This window comes from Odocoileus virginianus, chromosome 24, assembly GCF_023699985.2.
Source record: "Odocoileus virginianus isolate 20LAN1187 ecotype Illinois chromosome 24, Ovbor_1.2, whole genome shotgun sequence".
NCBI lineage: Eukaryota > Metazoa > Chordata > Mammalia > Artiodactyla > Cervidae > Odocoileus > Odocoileus virginianus.
In genome coordinates this window covers 26,586,328-26,602,416 of record NC_069697.1, presented here as the reverse complement: position 1 = coordinate 26,602,416, position 16,089 = coordinate 26,586,328, and the positions used below count along the sequence as shown (strand labels likewise).

At 38.4% G+C, this 16,089-nt stretch overlaps 1 protein-coding gene and 1 non-coding gene across 9 annotated transcripts in view; one reads left to right on the top strand and one right to left on the bottom strand.

Annotated features, from left to right (window-relative positions):
• Positions 1-879: 879 nt before the first annotated feature.
• Positions 880-16,089, bottom strand: part of LOC110146980 (natural resistance-associated macrophage protein 2-like) — a 40,500-nt gene continuing 25,290 nt past the window's right edge. For 6 of the 8 annotated variants that reach the window (XM_070454431.1, XM_070454434.1, XM_020908140.2 and 3 more), the window contains one exon: positions 4,476-14,430. In XM_070454431.1, the coding sequence (XP_070310532.1) occupies positions 14,415-14,430 (16 nt within the window). In that variant the 3' untranslated portion in view covers positions 4,476-14,414. Of the gene's footprint in view, positions 2,174-4,475; positions 14,431-16,089 lie in introns of those variants that run through there. The other 2 variants (XM_070454430.1, XM_070454429.1) reach the window with 2 other exon arrangements.
• TRNAC-GCA (transfer RNA cysteine (anticodon GCA)) lies at positions 6,831-6,902 on the top strand. The gene has a single exon. It is a non-coding gene; the product is annotated as a tRNA-Cys (tRNA).

The following is a 16,089-nucleotide window of genomic DNA, read 5'->3' as shown; positions in this document are numbered from 1 at the left end:
TCTGGATGAATGGCCAGGAGTGGGATTGCAATGTCATAAGGTACCTCAGTATAGGAGATGCAGGTCTGATCCCTGGATCAGGAAGATCCACCAGAGGAGGGCATGGCATCCGACACCAGTATTCTTGCCTGGAGAATCACATAGACAGAGGAGCCTGGTGGGCTTTTGTCCATAGGTCTCAAACAGTCGAAGTGACAGCACAGACAGTGTAAGAGAGTTCCTTCCCCCCACACCCCCTCCAGCATTTGTTGTGATTTTTTTGATGACAGCCATTCTGACTGGTATGAGGTGATATCTCATTGTAGCGTTGATTTGCATTTCTCTAATAACTAGCGGTGTTGAAAATCTTTTCATGTGCCTGTTGGCCATCTGTATGTCTTCTTTGAAGAAATGTCTATTCAGGCCTTCTGCCCATTTTTTCAGTGGGCTGTTTGTTTTGAAGCTGTTAAGCATCATAAGCTGTTTGAAAAGTTTGGAGACTAATCCCTCAGGGCTCACATCATTTGCAAATATTTTCTCCCCGTATGTAGGCTGTCTTTTCATTTTGTTTATTTTTTCCTTTGCTGTGCAAAAGCTTTTGAGTAGGTCCCAGTTGTTTGGTTTTGTTTTCATTATTCTGAGATGGATTAAAAAAGATGTTGCTATGATTTATGTCAGAGTGTTCTGTTTTCCTCTAGGAGTTTTATTTTTTTATTTTTTTTCCATTTATTTTTATTAGTTGGAGGCTAATTACTTTACAACATTGCAGTGGTTTTTGTCATACACTGAAATGAATTAGCCATGGATTTACATGTATTCCCCGTCCCGGTCCCCCCTCCCACCTCCCTCTCCACCCGATCCCTCTGGGTCTTCCCAGTGCACCAGGCCCGAGCACTTGTCTCATGCATCCAACCTGGGCTGGTGATCTGTTTCACCCTAGATAATATACATGTTTCGATGCTGTTCTCTTAAAACATCCCACCCTTGCCTTCTCCCACAGAGTCCACAAGTCTGTTCTATACATCTGAGTCTCTTTTTCTGTTTTGCATATAGGGTTATCGTTACCATCTTTCTAAATTCCATATATATGTGTTAGTATACTGTAATGGTCTTTCTTTTTGGCTTACTTCGCTCTGTATAATGGGCTCCAGTTTCATCCATCTCATTAGAACTGATTCAAATGAATTCTTTTTAATGGCTGAGTAATATTCCATGGTGTATATGTACCACAGCTTCCTCATCCATTCGTCTGCTGATGGGCATCTAGGTTGCTTCCATGTCCTGGCTATTATAAACAGTGCTGCGATGAACATTGGGGTGCACGTGTCTCTTTCAGATCTGGTTTCCTCAGTGTGTATGCCCAGAAGTGGGATTGCTGGGTCATATGGCAGTTCTATTTCCAGCTTTTTAAGAAATCTCCACACTGTTTTCCATAGTGGCTGTACTAATTTGCATTCCCACCAACAGTGTAAGAGGGTTCCCTTTTCTCCACACCCTCTCCAGTAATGCTTGTAGACTTTTGGATAGCAGCCATCCTGACTGGCGTGTAATGGTACCTCATTGTGGTTTTGATTTGCATTTCTCTGATAATGAGTGATGTTGAGCATCTTTTCATGTGTTTTTTTGCCATCTGTATGTCTTCCTTGGAGACATGTCTGTTTAGTTCTTTGGCCCATTTTTTGATTGGATCATTTATTTTTCTGGAGTTGAGCTGGAGGAGTTGCTTGTATATTTTTGAGATTAATCCTTTGTCTGTTGCTTCGTTTGCTATTCCTCTAGGGGTTTTATAGTGTCCAGTCTCACATTAGGTCTTTAATTCATTTTGAGCTTATTTTTGTGTATGAAGTTAAAGAATACCATGATCAAATGAGATTCATCTCAGGGATGCCAGGAATTTTCAATATCTGCAAATCAATGTGACAGACCACATAAACAAACTGAAGAATAAAAACCATACAATCATCTCCATAAATGCAGAAAAAGCTTTTGACAAAATTCAGCACCCATTTATGATAAAAACTCTCCAGAAAGTGGGCATAGAGGGTACATACCTCAACATTGTAAAGGCCATATATAACAAAACTACAGCTAGCATCATACTCAATGACGAAAAGCTGAAAGCATTCCCTCTAAGATCAGGAATAAGACAAGGGTGTCCACTCTCATCACTTTATTCAACCTAGTCTTGGAAGTCCTAGGTACAAGAATCAGAAAAGAAAGAGAAGTTAAAGGAAATCTAAATTGGAAAAGAAGTTAAACTATCACTATTTGCAGATGATATGATACTATACATACATACATACAAGATCCTAAAGATGGTGCCAGAAAACTACTAGAATTCATCAATGAATTTGGTAAAGTTGTAGGTTAAAAAATTAATACACAGAAATCTGTGGCATTTATACACACTAACAATGAAAGATCAGAAAAAGAAATTCAAGAAGCAACTCCACTTACCATCACATCAAAAAGAACAAAATACCCAGGAATAAACTTACCTAAGGACACAAAAGTCCTTACTCTGAAAATGTTAAGATGCTGATGAAAGAAATCAAAGACATTAACAGATGGAAAGATATACCATGTTTGTGGATTGGAAGAATCAATACTGTCAAAATGACTATACTGCCCAAGGCGGCAATCTATAGATTCAGTGCAATCCCTATCAAATTACCAATGGCATTTTTCATAGAACCAGAACAAAAAAATCACGAAGTTTGTATAGAGACAGAAAAGACCCTGAATGGTCACAGCAATCTTGAAAAAGAAAAATGGAGCTGGAGGAATCAGGCTCCCTGACTTCAGACTATACTACAAAACTACAGTCATCAAAACAGTATGGTTCTGGCACAAAATTAGAAATAAAGATTAAAGGAACAGGATAGAAAACTCAGAAATAAACCCATGCACCTATGGTTAATTAACCTATGACAAAAGAGGCAAGACTACACAATGCTAGAAAGACAGTCCCTTCAACAAATGGTGCTAGGAAATCTGGACAACCACGTGTTAAAAAAAAAGAATAATCATCATCCTTTGAATGTTGATCTCTTCCTGGGCTAGCAATATGTGGTATGTGATGATGCACAGCAGCAGCAGCTCCCAATCAGCCTCGCCATCATGAAGGTAAACAACCAAAACACTTAGAACCACTCTGTGTACCCAGCCATTCTGTTTTTCACTTTCAGTACAATATTCAATAAACTACATGAGATATTCAACACCATTATAAAATAGACTTTGTATTCGATGACTGTGCCTATCTACAAGCTACTGTAAGTATTCCAAGCATGTTTAAAGTGGCTAGGCTAAGCTGCGATGTTCAATAGGTGCTTGGGTGCATACTCAGTCATTTCATTTCTGTCCAACTCTTTGTGACCCTATGGACTGTAGCCCACCAGGCACCTCCGTCCATGGGATTCTCCAGGCAATAATGAAGTGGGCTGCCATGCCCTCCTCCAGGGGACCTTTCTGACTGTGGGATAGAACCTGCATCTCCTGCATTTCCTGCATTGCAGGTGGATTCTTTACTGCTGAGTCACTGGAGATGCCTGTTCAGTAAGTGAGGTAGTAGTGAATGAATTTTTGACTTAAAGTATTTTCAACTTATGATGGGTTTATCAAGATGTAACCTGATCATGAGTTAAGGAAGATATACATGTCTCTTTGTCATCTAATCAACTCCAAACTTTAAGTTCTTGTGTTTGATGTTTATAGATTTTTCTATTTCATCCATCACTGGGTATCCTCAGAAACTTCTGCTTCTAATATTCTGTGCTGACAGAAGCTAGATACCCAAGCTAAAAGAACTGTGAGTCAATCCAGAGTTAAAAAGCTCTGAATGAAAGCCTGGGCCTACCTATATATTTGAGAGTGTGAACTTTGTGGTGTTCATGCTCTGTGGCTTGTTGCTGGCTTCCTGATGTGTTCCAGATGCTAACATTGATGGTTAAGTAAACTCTAGGTTCAAGTAAGTATCAATATTATTATAATTGTATCTGAAGTCTTGCCTTCTATATCCTTTCCCAACATATATTTAATATATTCACACTTTTAACAAATACTATATGTATGTGGGCTTAAAAACACAAACACACACACAAAATTTAAGCACCAGTAATTTGTTTTAAAAGCTAAGCTTTCTCTTCCTTCTCTTTTGGATACTTTAGCTGCCCTAAGCATTATGATTGTATACTTCAGCCATGCCTCTTTCTTTGAGTGTATTTTGTCTGGGAACTATTAAAACAACTTATTTACCCCTGAGAGGCCAATTCTTTCCTGCCAGAGAGGAAGAGGGGCACAGCTGGGATGGGGAGGACCTGACTCTACTCCCCTGCCCCTGGATAATTTATTATTATTATTTGGGGGTCTCTTTTATAAATTAAATAAAACAACTGCTAAAAGATAAAATAATTAATTCAGATATATATACAGGGAACTATACTCAATATCATGTGAGAAACCATAATGGAAAATAATATGAAAAAGAAAATATATATGTATAACAGAATCACTTTATTGTACAGGAGAAATTAACACAACATTGTAAATCCACTATAATTCAACAAATTTTAAATATATATATATACATACACATATAAACCAGACATATGTAAGTTTGTGAGTAATTCCACAAAAACTTCTAAATAGGTGTAAGTCATATGTTTCCATTAAATGGCACTACAAATCTAGCAACTTTATAGGTCTCATTATACACATATCAAAAATAATCAAAATTTTACTTTATGGTAATAGTCTGTGTTTAAATGTTCCACTTAATTTGATTAAGGCTTGTAAAAGCAAGAAACAGAGGCAAATAATTTTACAATGATTTCTTCATCTTCTTTAGCATATTTAACTAGAAAAACAATTCAAGAGATCAGTATCACTTGAGCAGATCACTATAATGAACAGAGATTAATCACTGTGTCTGTTGTAAATTAAATGCTTTTCCAGAGACATTTAGAGTGATTAGAGTAGAAAGATAAAAATGTTTCCAACTAGACTCAATTATATACAACCTATAGACACTGTATGGAAAGCAGTAAAGGTTCTGACTTTAATCTCTAAAAGAAACAAAACAAATTTCAGTAAGAACATAGTCTTGATTTGATAAGGAAAGAGAACCAAGTTTGCTAGAAAAATAAATGATAAAGTTTGTATATATATATGTATTATTGAATAGTTTCTTTCACTTGTTTTACTAGGAATATCCACTAAGTATTTTCTGCCACAGGATGGAGTTTCCTGTGCAGATAATTTACAGAATATTTTAATTTCTTACATTAACTTGTCATTATAATTGATTTATATTGTTTAAAATCTCATGATCCCTGCTAAGGTCTATGTATACATTACATGTATTTAAACTCTGTCAATAGATTATTTGTTTTTGCTTCTTTCACTTAGCACTTTATTATGTCCTTCCTATACTTACAGTTTTTATATGGCTATGGTAGTTTTTCCTCTGTTTGGCCCATTTGGGTGGTTTTGTTTTCCCTCATATATTATCGCTGTTCAGTTCCTCAGTCGTGTTTGATTCTTTGAGACCCCATGGACTGCAACATGCCAGGCTTCCCCGTCCTTCACAGTCTCCCGGGGTTTGCTCAAACTCATGTCCATCGAGTGAGTGATGGCATCTAACCCTCTCATTCTTTGTTGCCCGCTTCTCATACATAGTATAGTCATAAACATCTTTGTATCAACTTCTTGATTTTTCCTTTACTTACTTCTTTGGGGTATGTTCCCCAAAGTAGAATTTCCAAGGCAGGAAATATATTCAGTTTAATACTACTTATTATACCTTTCCAGAGTTCTTTCCAGAAAGATTTGGCTGAACTTATAGAGCTTTCAGCATTGTACCTATTTATCAGTGTACCTGCCATCATCGTTTTACTGTTATTTTTTTCTGTTTTTGTCATTTTAACTTCAATTTCACTTATTGCTAATCAGCCTTCAAAATATACATATAAATGTGATTATTTATTCTGATTCTAATTTCCACTTATTAAATTTACTCTGAGAGAATAAATATATCCTCACCAACCAGAGATAAACATGTGCCAACACAGTTAGTCAAAACTTGCTATCCTTCATGAACATCAATTGCATTTCTGTATACTAACAACAAACATATGGAGACTGAATTTATTTATTTGTTTTTTTTCATTTATTTTTATTAGTTGGAGGCTAATTACTCTGTACCCCCATGGACTGTAGCCCAGCAGGAATTTTTGTTCCATGGAATTTTCCAGGCAAGAATACTACGTTGGTTCAAGTAGGTTGCCATTTCCTACTCCAGGTAAACTTCCCAACTCAGGGGTTGAACCTGAGGTAGGCAAGGGATTATTCAGTTCAGTTCAGCCACTCAGTCGTGTCTGACTCTTTGCCACCCCATGGACTGCAGCATGCCAGACTTCCCTGTCCATCACCAACCCTTAGAGCTTACTCAAACTCATGTCCACAGAGTCGGTGATGCCATCCAACCACCTCATCCTCTGTCGCCTGCTTCTGCTCCCGCCTTCAATCTTTTCCAGCATCAGAGTCTTTTCCAGTGAGCCAGTTCTTCGCATCAGGTGGCCAAAGTATTGGAGCTTCAGCTTCAGCATCAGTCCTTCCAGTGAATATTCAGGACCGATTTCCTTTAGGATGGACTGGTTGGATCTCCCTACAGTCCAAGGGACTCTGAAGAGTCCCAACACCACAGTTCAAAAGCATCAGTTCTTCAACACTCAGCTTTCTTTATGGTTCAACTCTCACATCCATACATGACTACTAGGAAAACCATAGCCTTGACTAGAGGGACCTTTGTTGGCAAAGTAATGTCTCTGCTTTTTAATATGCTGTGAGCTTCCCTGGTGGCTCAGATGGTAAAGCGTCTGCCTGCAATGCAGGAGACCCGGGTTCGATCCCTGGGTTGGGAAGATCTCCTGGAGAAGGAAATGGCAACCCCCTCCAGTATTCTTGCCTGGAGAATCCCATGGATGGAGTTGCCTGGTAGGCTACAGTCCATGCGGTCGCAAAGAGTCCGACATGACTAAGCGATTTCATTTTCACTTTCTAGGTTTGTCATAGCTTTTCTTCCAAGGAGCAAGTGTCTTAATTTCATGGCTGCAGTCACCATCTGCAGTGTATTTGGAGCCCCTCAAAATAAAGTCTGTCACTGTTTCCATTGTTTCCCCATGTATTTGTCATGAAGTGATGGGACCAGATGCCATGATCTTAGTTTTCTGAATGTTGAGTTTTAAGACAACTTTTTCACTCTCCTCTTTCACTTTCATCAAGAGGCTCTTCAGTTCTTCTTTGCTTTCTGCCATAAGGGTGGTGTCATCTGCATATCTGAGGTTATTGACATTTCTCCCAGAAATCTTGATTCCAGCTTGTGCTTCATGCAGCCCAGCATTTCTCATGATGTACTCTGCATATAAGTTAAATAAGCAGGGTGACAATATACAGCCTTGACGCACTCCTTTTCCTGTTTGGAACCAGTCTGTTGTTCCATGTCCAGTTCTAACTGTTGCTTCTTGACCTGTATACAGGTTTCTCAGGAGTCAGGTCAGGTGGTCTGATATTCCCATCTCTTTAAGAATTTCCCAAAGCTTGTGGTGATCCACACAGTTAAAGACTTTGGCGCAGTCAATAAAGCAGAAGTAGGTATTTTTATGGAACTCTCTTGTTTTTTCCATGATCAATGGATGTTGGCAATCTGATCTCTGGTTCCTCTGCCTTTTCCTAAAACCAGCTTGAACATCTGGAAGTTCACAGTTCATGCACTGCTGAAGCCTGGCTTGGAGAATTTTGAGCATTACTTTACTAGCGTGTGAGATGAGTGCAATTGTGTGGTAGTTTGAGCATTCTTTGGTATTGCCTTTGGGATTGGAATGAAAACTGACCTTTTCCAGTCCTGTGGCCACTGCTGAGTTTTCCAAATTTGCTGGCATATTGACTGCAGCACTGTCACAGCATCATCTTTTAGGATTTGAAATAGTTCAACTGGAATTCCATCACCTCCACTAGCTTTGTTCATAGTGATTCCTAAGGCCCACTTGACTTCACATTCCAGGATGTCTGGCTCTAGGTGAGTGATCATACCATCGTGGTTATCTGGGTCATGAAGATCTTTTTTGTATAGTTCTTTTGTGTACTCTTGCCATCTCTTCTTAATATCTTTTGCTTCTGTTAGGTCTATACCATTTCTGTCCTTTATTGTGCCCATCTTTGCATAAAATATTCCCTTGGTATCTCAATAATTGTGTCTAATAAGCACAGAGAAATGAGTCCTATAGTACTCTCTGAAACAGAGAATGTTATTTCCATAGATACCACAATGATTCAAGTTTAAACATTTTTTGGCTTGAATTTTATGCATCTTTGATAGTTACAGTACTATTTCATTAGAAAATTATGCAGACATCCACCTCATTTTTCTATTTGATTGGGATCAGAAAATGAACTTACTGACCCTTTAGGCTCCATTCATTCAGTAGGTTTTAACAGAAAGTGTCAAAAATAAAGCAGAAGGAAAATGAAGTAAATGTCAAGTTTAGACAATCTACTAGATAGTTGATGCCTTGACAACTGTTATGGAATGTATTTTAAATCTGCCACTCCCTATCTTGCTTTGGGTATGAACATTTGCTGAAGTCCCTGGAATTCACAGAATCAGCTCTTCCTCAGGCTATCCTCCCAGGTCCATCCCCCTTTCTGCAGGGCCCTAGGACCTCATCCTTGGGGAAGATGTACATCTGTCTCATGTGCCTAAAGATAGCTAATTCATCCAGTCAACAGTAAATTCCTAGAAGCAGGGACTACAATCCATTCACCTTCCTTTTTGTCAAAATACTGAATACAATACTGAGTACAGTGCTGAATGCAGAATACTGGGTACAATACTGAATATATGTTTTCTAAGTGCGTATTTTTTAAATCTCAAGATCTAGCCAGTCTTCCCACTTTCCCTTCTCACCACTATTTTAAAATTCAAACTTCACAGTGGCACAGTAATATCATAAATTCAGATTTATACTGATCCTAAAGGGCTCTTAGATTTTGGGTTTTTTTCCCTTTAGAATCACTTGTATGATCCAAGCCAAAAATTAATAAGATAAAGAGTGTTTGTTTTGATATACATCTTTTTGTTTCTAGGTGTTCTCTACTCTATAAGGATTACTCTGTAAGGATTACCAAAATATGAAATTACACACAAGAAAAATAAGAAGTCTTCTGAAAAGTCCTTATGAAGAATGAATTTTCAATATGTAGCAAATTATACTGCAGAAGTTCCCATTAGAATTCTCATAGCCTTCAACTGTTTTAGACATTGATTTCCAAATCAATAATCATAGTCAACTCAAAAATACCTTTGTTGATGTCTTTTAGAACCTAGGACATGATGTTCTCACTTTTAAAATTTTTATTTTCTAGTTAGTGGCAGAAAACAATCTATATTATGCCAAATCGATCTGAAAATTAGGAGTTATATAATGGCTACAGAAAATTTTTCACTATCCGTATTAAACGTGGTGCTCTTTTCACTCATTTCTCTCCAAACAGGGCAAACTAATTAAGGCTTTCATAAACTCCTTTTTAGAATGGGCAAAAATGAGGAGAATGAATGGCCATGTTTTTATTTAAATTTGGTTCAGCCCAGAGGCCCCCGGTGGGAGTGAACACGGCTAGCACAGGAGCTTGTGCTGGGTAGCATGCTGTCTGGGGCTCAGTGAAATTAAAAAAAAAACTTGGTTCACCACTGTGCACCTCACCCTTATAAAGAAACCTGACTCATTTACCACAAACATAAATATCTAAGATTTAAATATTCGGGTATTCATCCTTATACTTCTTGAAAGTATTTTTGGCAGTACAAAGGAAAATTGCTAAAAAAAAAAATCCCTTTTCCCTCAAACGGCAGTATTGTGGGAGATGTGGTATGACACTGCAGAAAACACAAGAAACAAAGAAGATAATAAATGTTAAGTATACCTGAGGCCTCAAGCTCCTCTGTAAGCCTTAAGGTTCTAAAAACTAGCTCCATCTTGCTAAAGTCATAACTGCTATGTCTAAGATTTCTTCCAACTCCAGGCCTGGGTCAGAAAACCAAAGGGGAAAAACAAAGTACCCACTGAGATAAAAACAAGAATGCACTATTTTTAAAAAAGGCAGGGGGCACTATAATATGGTCTTCCTCTTCCTTGATGTTTTCTGTACTGGAGAAACTATTCTAACTGGAAAGTGAAGTCTAGTGTTTGGGGAAGGGAAAGATGCAGGAATATTGGGTATTATATCTACATTCTAGACAACATTAACTCACTGTTCTGTGTATTATTTACACTTTTCTCTAGGGCACAGGGTAATTATTTTTAAAGTTGCCATCCATACCCACCATGAAGCTCTTCAAGTACCACCAAAAGACATACATGTTTCAGTCAACACTGTCCTCTTTAGAAAACAGACAAGGAAAGAATCCAGCTACTCTACTTCCCTAGAGTAAACATGCCAGCAGTTGGCTCCAATGTGTTCCATGAAAGTCAGGAAAATTTAAGACCGAGGCCATAGGAATGTCATCCTTCATACTGATTACACAATGAAAAGATACTTCTAATCAGGCTACCACAAAGATCCCTCTCTTTCAAAATATGCTCAGCATTAAAAATGTTTAATCAGAAATGGGCTCTTCTCACAAAACCCAAAAGACTCCAGAATTGTGCAATAATCTTACTCTGAATATACTAAAGTAATGTAATTCTTGCTTGAAAAAAGCAGTGAAAAATATTGAGTAGTTATACATAAGAGCTCACCAATTATGCTTAAATTAAAATGTAAAATCATTTATGGAGAAAAGCTAAGTATGCAGGATGCCCATTTACCCACATTAGCTTGGGTAAAGAGGGGAGGTCATTGAGGGAAGACCCTATAAATAGATATAAACCTGAATGTGCACAGTACTTCTGGGGCAAAGGCTTGGTGCTTAATATCATAATGTTTAAAAAGTGAGAAGGCTATTTTCATTGGTTGCTGTAATCTCTGATGCCTCACTGACTAGTTAAACTATTGGGTATGCTCTGAATGCCTTTTTTATTAGGCCAGCACACAGTTATGTAGCAGCAGCTGCTCAATAATATAGTATGTAACAGCAGCTGTTCAATTCAATACTTAGCAGTTGCTCACTATTGAACTGCATTTTTCTGAAACTCTGGGTATACACTGTCAGAGCATCCTTTTACAAATTGACTCCACAGTGTTAAACCTTAGGAATTGAGTGACTATATACATCTAGGTTAATCTTAAGACTGAATATATTGGGACTTCCCCCGTGGTTAAGACTCTCTACTTTCACTGGAGGTGTACATCAGTTTGATTTCAGGTGGGGAATCCCACACGCCGCCCAGTAGGGTCAAAAGGGGGGAGATTGATTATATTATTGTCTGTTTAAGTACATATCATAGAAATCCAGATTTGTAAATCATAATGATTAAATGCTCTTAACTTAGCAAAAACGTTTACCCAAGACTCACTCTTTAAACATCAGTCTCCTCCACTGGTTTTGACATTATCTAGTTTTTGCTTTATATCAAGTTTTCTGATTACAGCAGTTGTATGACCTGAGGGGTATACTTAGAAATTTCCGCAAACTCTAGTCTATTCCTAGTAACATACAATTAAAGAATGGAGATAAGCTACAGAAACGCCCCCAAGAACTTAATCTCTGTTTAACCAACCACCTTATCTTTTTCCTGAGTTGTATAACAGGATTCTTTTTCCTTTTTTCTTTCCCCATTCTCTGGTAATGAAACTACCGAGAAATGAACATCTGGACACTTGCCCAGGGAGGGAAGAAAAATCCAACAAATTGATTCATCTAGAGCTCCTATCTCTGTATAAAGAAACTAAAACTCTGAAATTCATTTTTAAAGTCTCTTTTTCAAATAAGAGCTGATAAATGATGTTAATTCAGTTTTACTTTTAAGATCACAAGCTCTCTAACCTGGGATGCAAGGCTGTTGCTCTTATCAGAAATTTCAAAGGCCACAAAGTAGAAATGAGGGAATTTTAAATAATCATCTTGGAAAAAAAATCCCTGACACTCAGAGAATCAAATCATTATAAATGAACAGAGGCAACGTCTGGATTTTTTTTTAAAGTCTTACTGAAAGGTCCTGTTTTAAAATAAGGCAGCAAGGTTTAAGCTGAAAGAGGAAAATGATGCTCAAACATACAAAGGCTGCAGGGTTTGCAAACTCAGTGTCTTTGGGGCTAGAAGGAAAGGAGAGAAGGCACAGACTTCATTACATTAAAAATGGATAGCTCCATTCAGTTCAGTTCAGTTCAGTCGCTCAGTCATGTCCAACTCTAGCGACTCCATGAACCGCAGCACGCCAGGCCTCCCTGTCCATCACCAACTCCCCGAGTCCACCCAAACCCATGTCCATCGAGTCGGTGATGCCAATCAACCATCTCATCCTCTGTCGTCCCCTTCTCCTCCTGCCCTCAATCTTTCCCAGCATCAGGGTCTTTTCCAATGAGTCAGCTCTTCGCATCAGGTGGCCAAAGTATTAGAGTTTCAGCTTCAGCATCAGTCCTTCCAATGACCACCCAGGACTGATCTCCTTTAGGATGGACTGGTTGGATCTCCTTGCAGTCCAAGGGACTCTCAAGAGTCTTCTCCAACACCACAGTTCAAAAGCATCAATTCTTCAGCGCTCAGCTTTCTTTATAGTCCAACTCTCACATCCATAAATGACCACTGGAAAAACCATAGCCTTGACTAGACAGACCACTGTTGGCAAAGTAAATCTCTGCTTTTTAATATGCTGTCTAGGTTGGTCATAACTTTCCTTCCAAGGAGTAAGTGTCTTTTAATTTCATTGCTGCCATCACCATCTGCAGTGATTCTGGAGCCCAGAAAAATAAAGTCAGCCATTGTTTCCACTATTTCCCCATCTATCTGCCATGAAGTGATGGGACCGGATGCCATGATCTTCGTTTTCTGAATGTTGAGCTTTAAGCCAACTTTTTCACTCTCCTCTTTCACTTTCATCAAGAGGCTCTTTACTCTTCACTTTCTGCCATAAGGGTGGTGTCATCTGCAGATAATCCAACCGCGCTTCCATGAAGGGGTATGAGTCTGGTGTTGAAAATCCTCTGACTTTTCGATCAGATCACTATGCAGAAACTTTCAAGTTTTAGGTATTAAACTATTTATTATAAAATTTTTATGGAAAAAAAATCCTGGTTAGAAAGAGGGGTCAAAAAAAAATCTATAATCCAATGTGGGCAGGCAGTGTGTGACATGCAGACTCATCTCCAAGTCCCAGTCTAGTTCCAGTCTCATACTATGTGGTGTAAATAACTTTAAATGCTTAGCATTCCCTAGGATAGTCAGCATTAGAGATATTAGAAATATTTCCAAAGTCTATTAGGGAATAGACTTTGGCCTAGAAATGGTGTTTGAGTATTAATGGAAAAAGTGGGAAGGAAAGATGGGACTATACACACATTAGAAAGAAAACTAATATCTCCATTATCTTCTGTTGGGCTTTATAAAATTCAATGTTAGAATTCTTTTTATACCTAAAGTGCTAGAATGGGCTGAGTTACAATGAAGCATGGAAAACTGATCATTGGTTAAAGAATGACTTCTGGATATTGTTACTAGGTATTAAGCTCTTTGGAAAATGCCATCATATCTCTGAAGAAAAATTCAAGAAAAACAACAGGAAAGAAAATAATAATCACAGAGTATGCTAGCAACCAGAATGAAATACAACTGCCGAATAAAAGAAATGTTTTCTTTGGAATTGATGTGCTAGTATCAGTAGTCATCAAGGATAGGTCGATTAAATCCAACTCAAGTTTAACTGGCCACAGTCAAGTATCACTTTAAAAGTCAAGTCAATTTGACCAGCTCATTCTGAAAAAGAACAGTGCTCTTACTCCTTTGTCACTTGTGATTCAAACAAAATATCTGGTTTATCTGAAACAACATTCTTTAAAAAAAAAAAATTACAAAATATCATTTCTATATAAAACTCTACCCAAAGGAGTATGTTCAGGTTTACACAAACATAACACATACATACTTTTAAAATTCCAGAAGTCCAGACACAAGCCCATAGGGGTGTGTGGCCATCATAGGCTAATTATTTAACTCTGGCAGTTGTAGGCCTGTTGTGAGATGGGCGGGTCTCTGACCTACCCTTAACAGCTGTCAGCTTTAACACTGTGAGGAAATCTACCCTATGAGGAAATCTTTACCTTTAGTTCAAAACATCTGAACAAAACTCATGACTGAACAAATAGGGATATGTTAACAGGACACTTGACACAAAAGGACTAAGAGAAAGTGGGTCTTATATAGTCCCTCAGGCTGTCAGTCATGTAAATAAAAGTGAGTCAGCATCCATGGGGTTCAGAAGGTAAGAGTTCAGGTTGAACTGTCAATTCCAGATGGTACTGAGGACAAAAAGATGGAAAAGGGTTAGACTGATTTGTAAGTATTTAAAATTGGCATCTAGGTACCTATAATCAGCATATAAAAGTAGCTCTTAGTTCTGCTATACTGATTTTCCTTCGGAAAATAAATGGCTTACAGATATATGAATAGTTTACTGTATACCAAATAATTGACAGGAACTGAAATTTGTTAAGGATTTGTTAATGCCAAATACAAAATTTGCACTTTTAACTATTCTTGCGACATACTCTACCTCAGGATGGGTGTTTCTGATCAGGATATTAAGAGGAAATGTACTGTGAGCTTTTATACCTTAATATCAAGTGTGTTAGAAATCAAATTTCAGGGAATTCCCTGGCGGTCCAGTGATTAAGACTCTGTGCTTTCCCTGCAGAGGGTTCAGGTTCAATACCAGGTCAAGGAACTAAGATCCCACAAGTTGCACAGTGCAGCCAAAAGAGAAAAAAGAAATCAAATTTGAAATAGTCTAAATCCCGAGCTCTATTATCTGGGCTCTATTATCCTTTGGCACCTGAGCAGAGAAAAGTCTTCCATTTAAAAAAAGAAAAAAACATAAAATGGCATGTGTTGAGAGAAAAGGAAACAATCTATGGATCCCAAACATTTATCAGACCAAATAAGAATTACTTCAGCTGCTTTTACAGCACATTGCCAGGGACTTCCCTGGTGGTCCAGGGGTTAAGAAGTCGCCTTGCCAGGCAGAAGACGTAGTTTGATCCTTGGTCAGGGAACTGTGATCCCACAAGCCTGGGAGCAACTAAGCAAGCTCTGGCTCTGGAGCCCACAAGCAGCAACTAGAGAGAAGTCGAAGCATGGCGACAAAAGACCCCTTGAGATGCAACCAAGACCCAGTGCAGATCAAAAATAAATATGAGAACAAAGCAAAAAAAACATATTGCCAGACCCACTCCTGGAGACTTAATCCAGATGGTTTCTACTGGCATTTGTGAAGATGTAGCTTACTCTTTTCTTCTTCTCTGCATTCACCATGGGACAATCACTGAGTCTCCTTTTAGCCCTACTGGTATTACCTGGGCTTTTAGGAATGTTGTTGCCCCTTGGTAACAGCCTCTTTTGGCCCTTTCAGTTACCTAATCTGTAATTTAGAGGCTGATTTTTTTGTTATAAGAATTAAATGAGACTATATGAATAGGCAGGATGCTGAATTCACACAATAGATTCACAGCATGCATGCGTGCTAAGTCACTTCAGTCGTGTCTGACTCTGTGACCCTATGGACTAGCACAGTATAGTGGAAAAGGCACTGGGGCTGGGATCAAGCTCCAACTCTGCCACCTCCTGTGATCTTGAGCAAGTCATGTATCCTTCTGGAGCCTTATCCTACTCATTTGTAAAACTAGAAAAAATAGTGTATTTGAAAATGCCAAGGACATTAATAAGTTATCACATTTTGTGTGTGTGTATGTCTGTGCTCAGTCATGTCTGCCTCTTTGTGACCCCATGGACTATAGCCCACCAGGCTCTTCTGACCATGAAATTTTTCCAGGCAAGAATACGGGAAGGGGTTGCCATTTCCTACTGTAAGGGATTTTCCCCAATTCAGGGATTGAACCTGCATCTCGTCTCTCCTGCACTGGCAGGCAGATTCTTTACCACGGTGCCACTTGGGAAGCCTA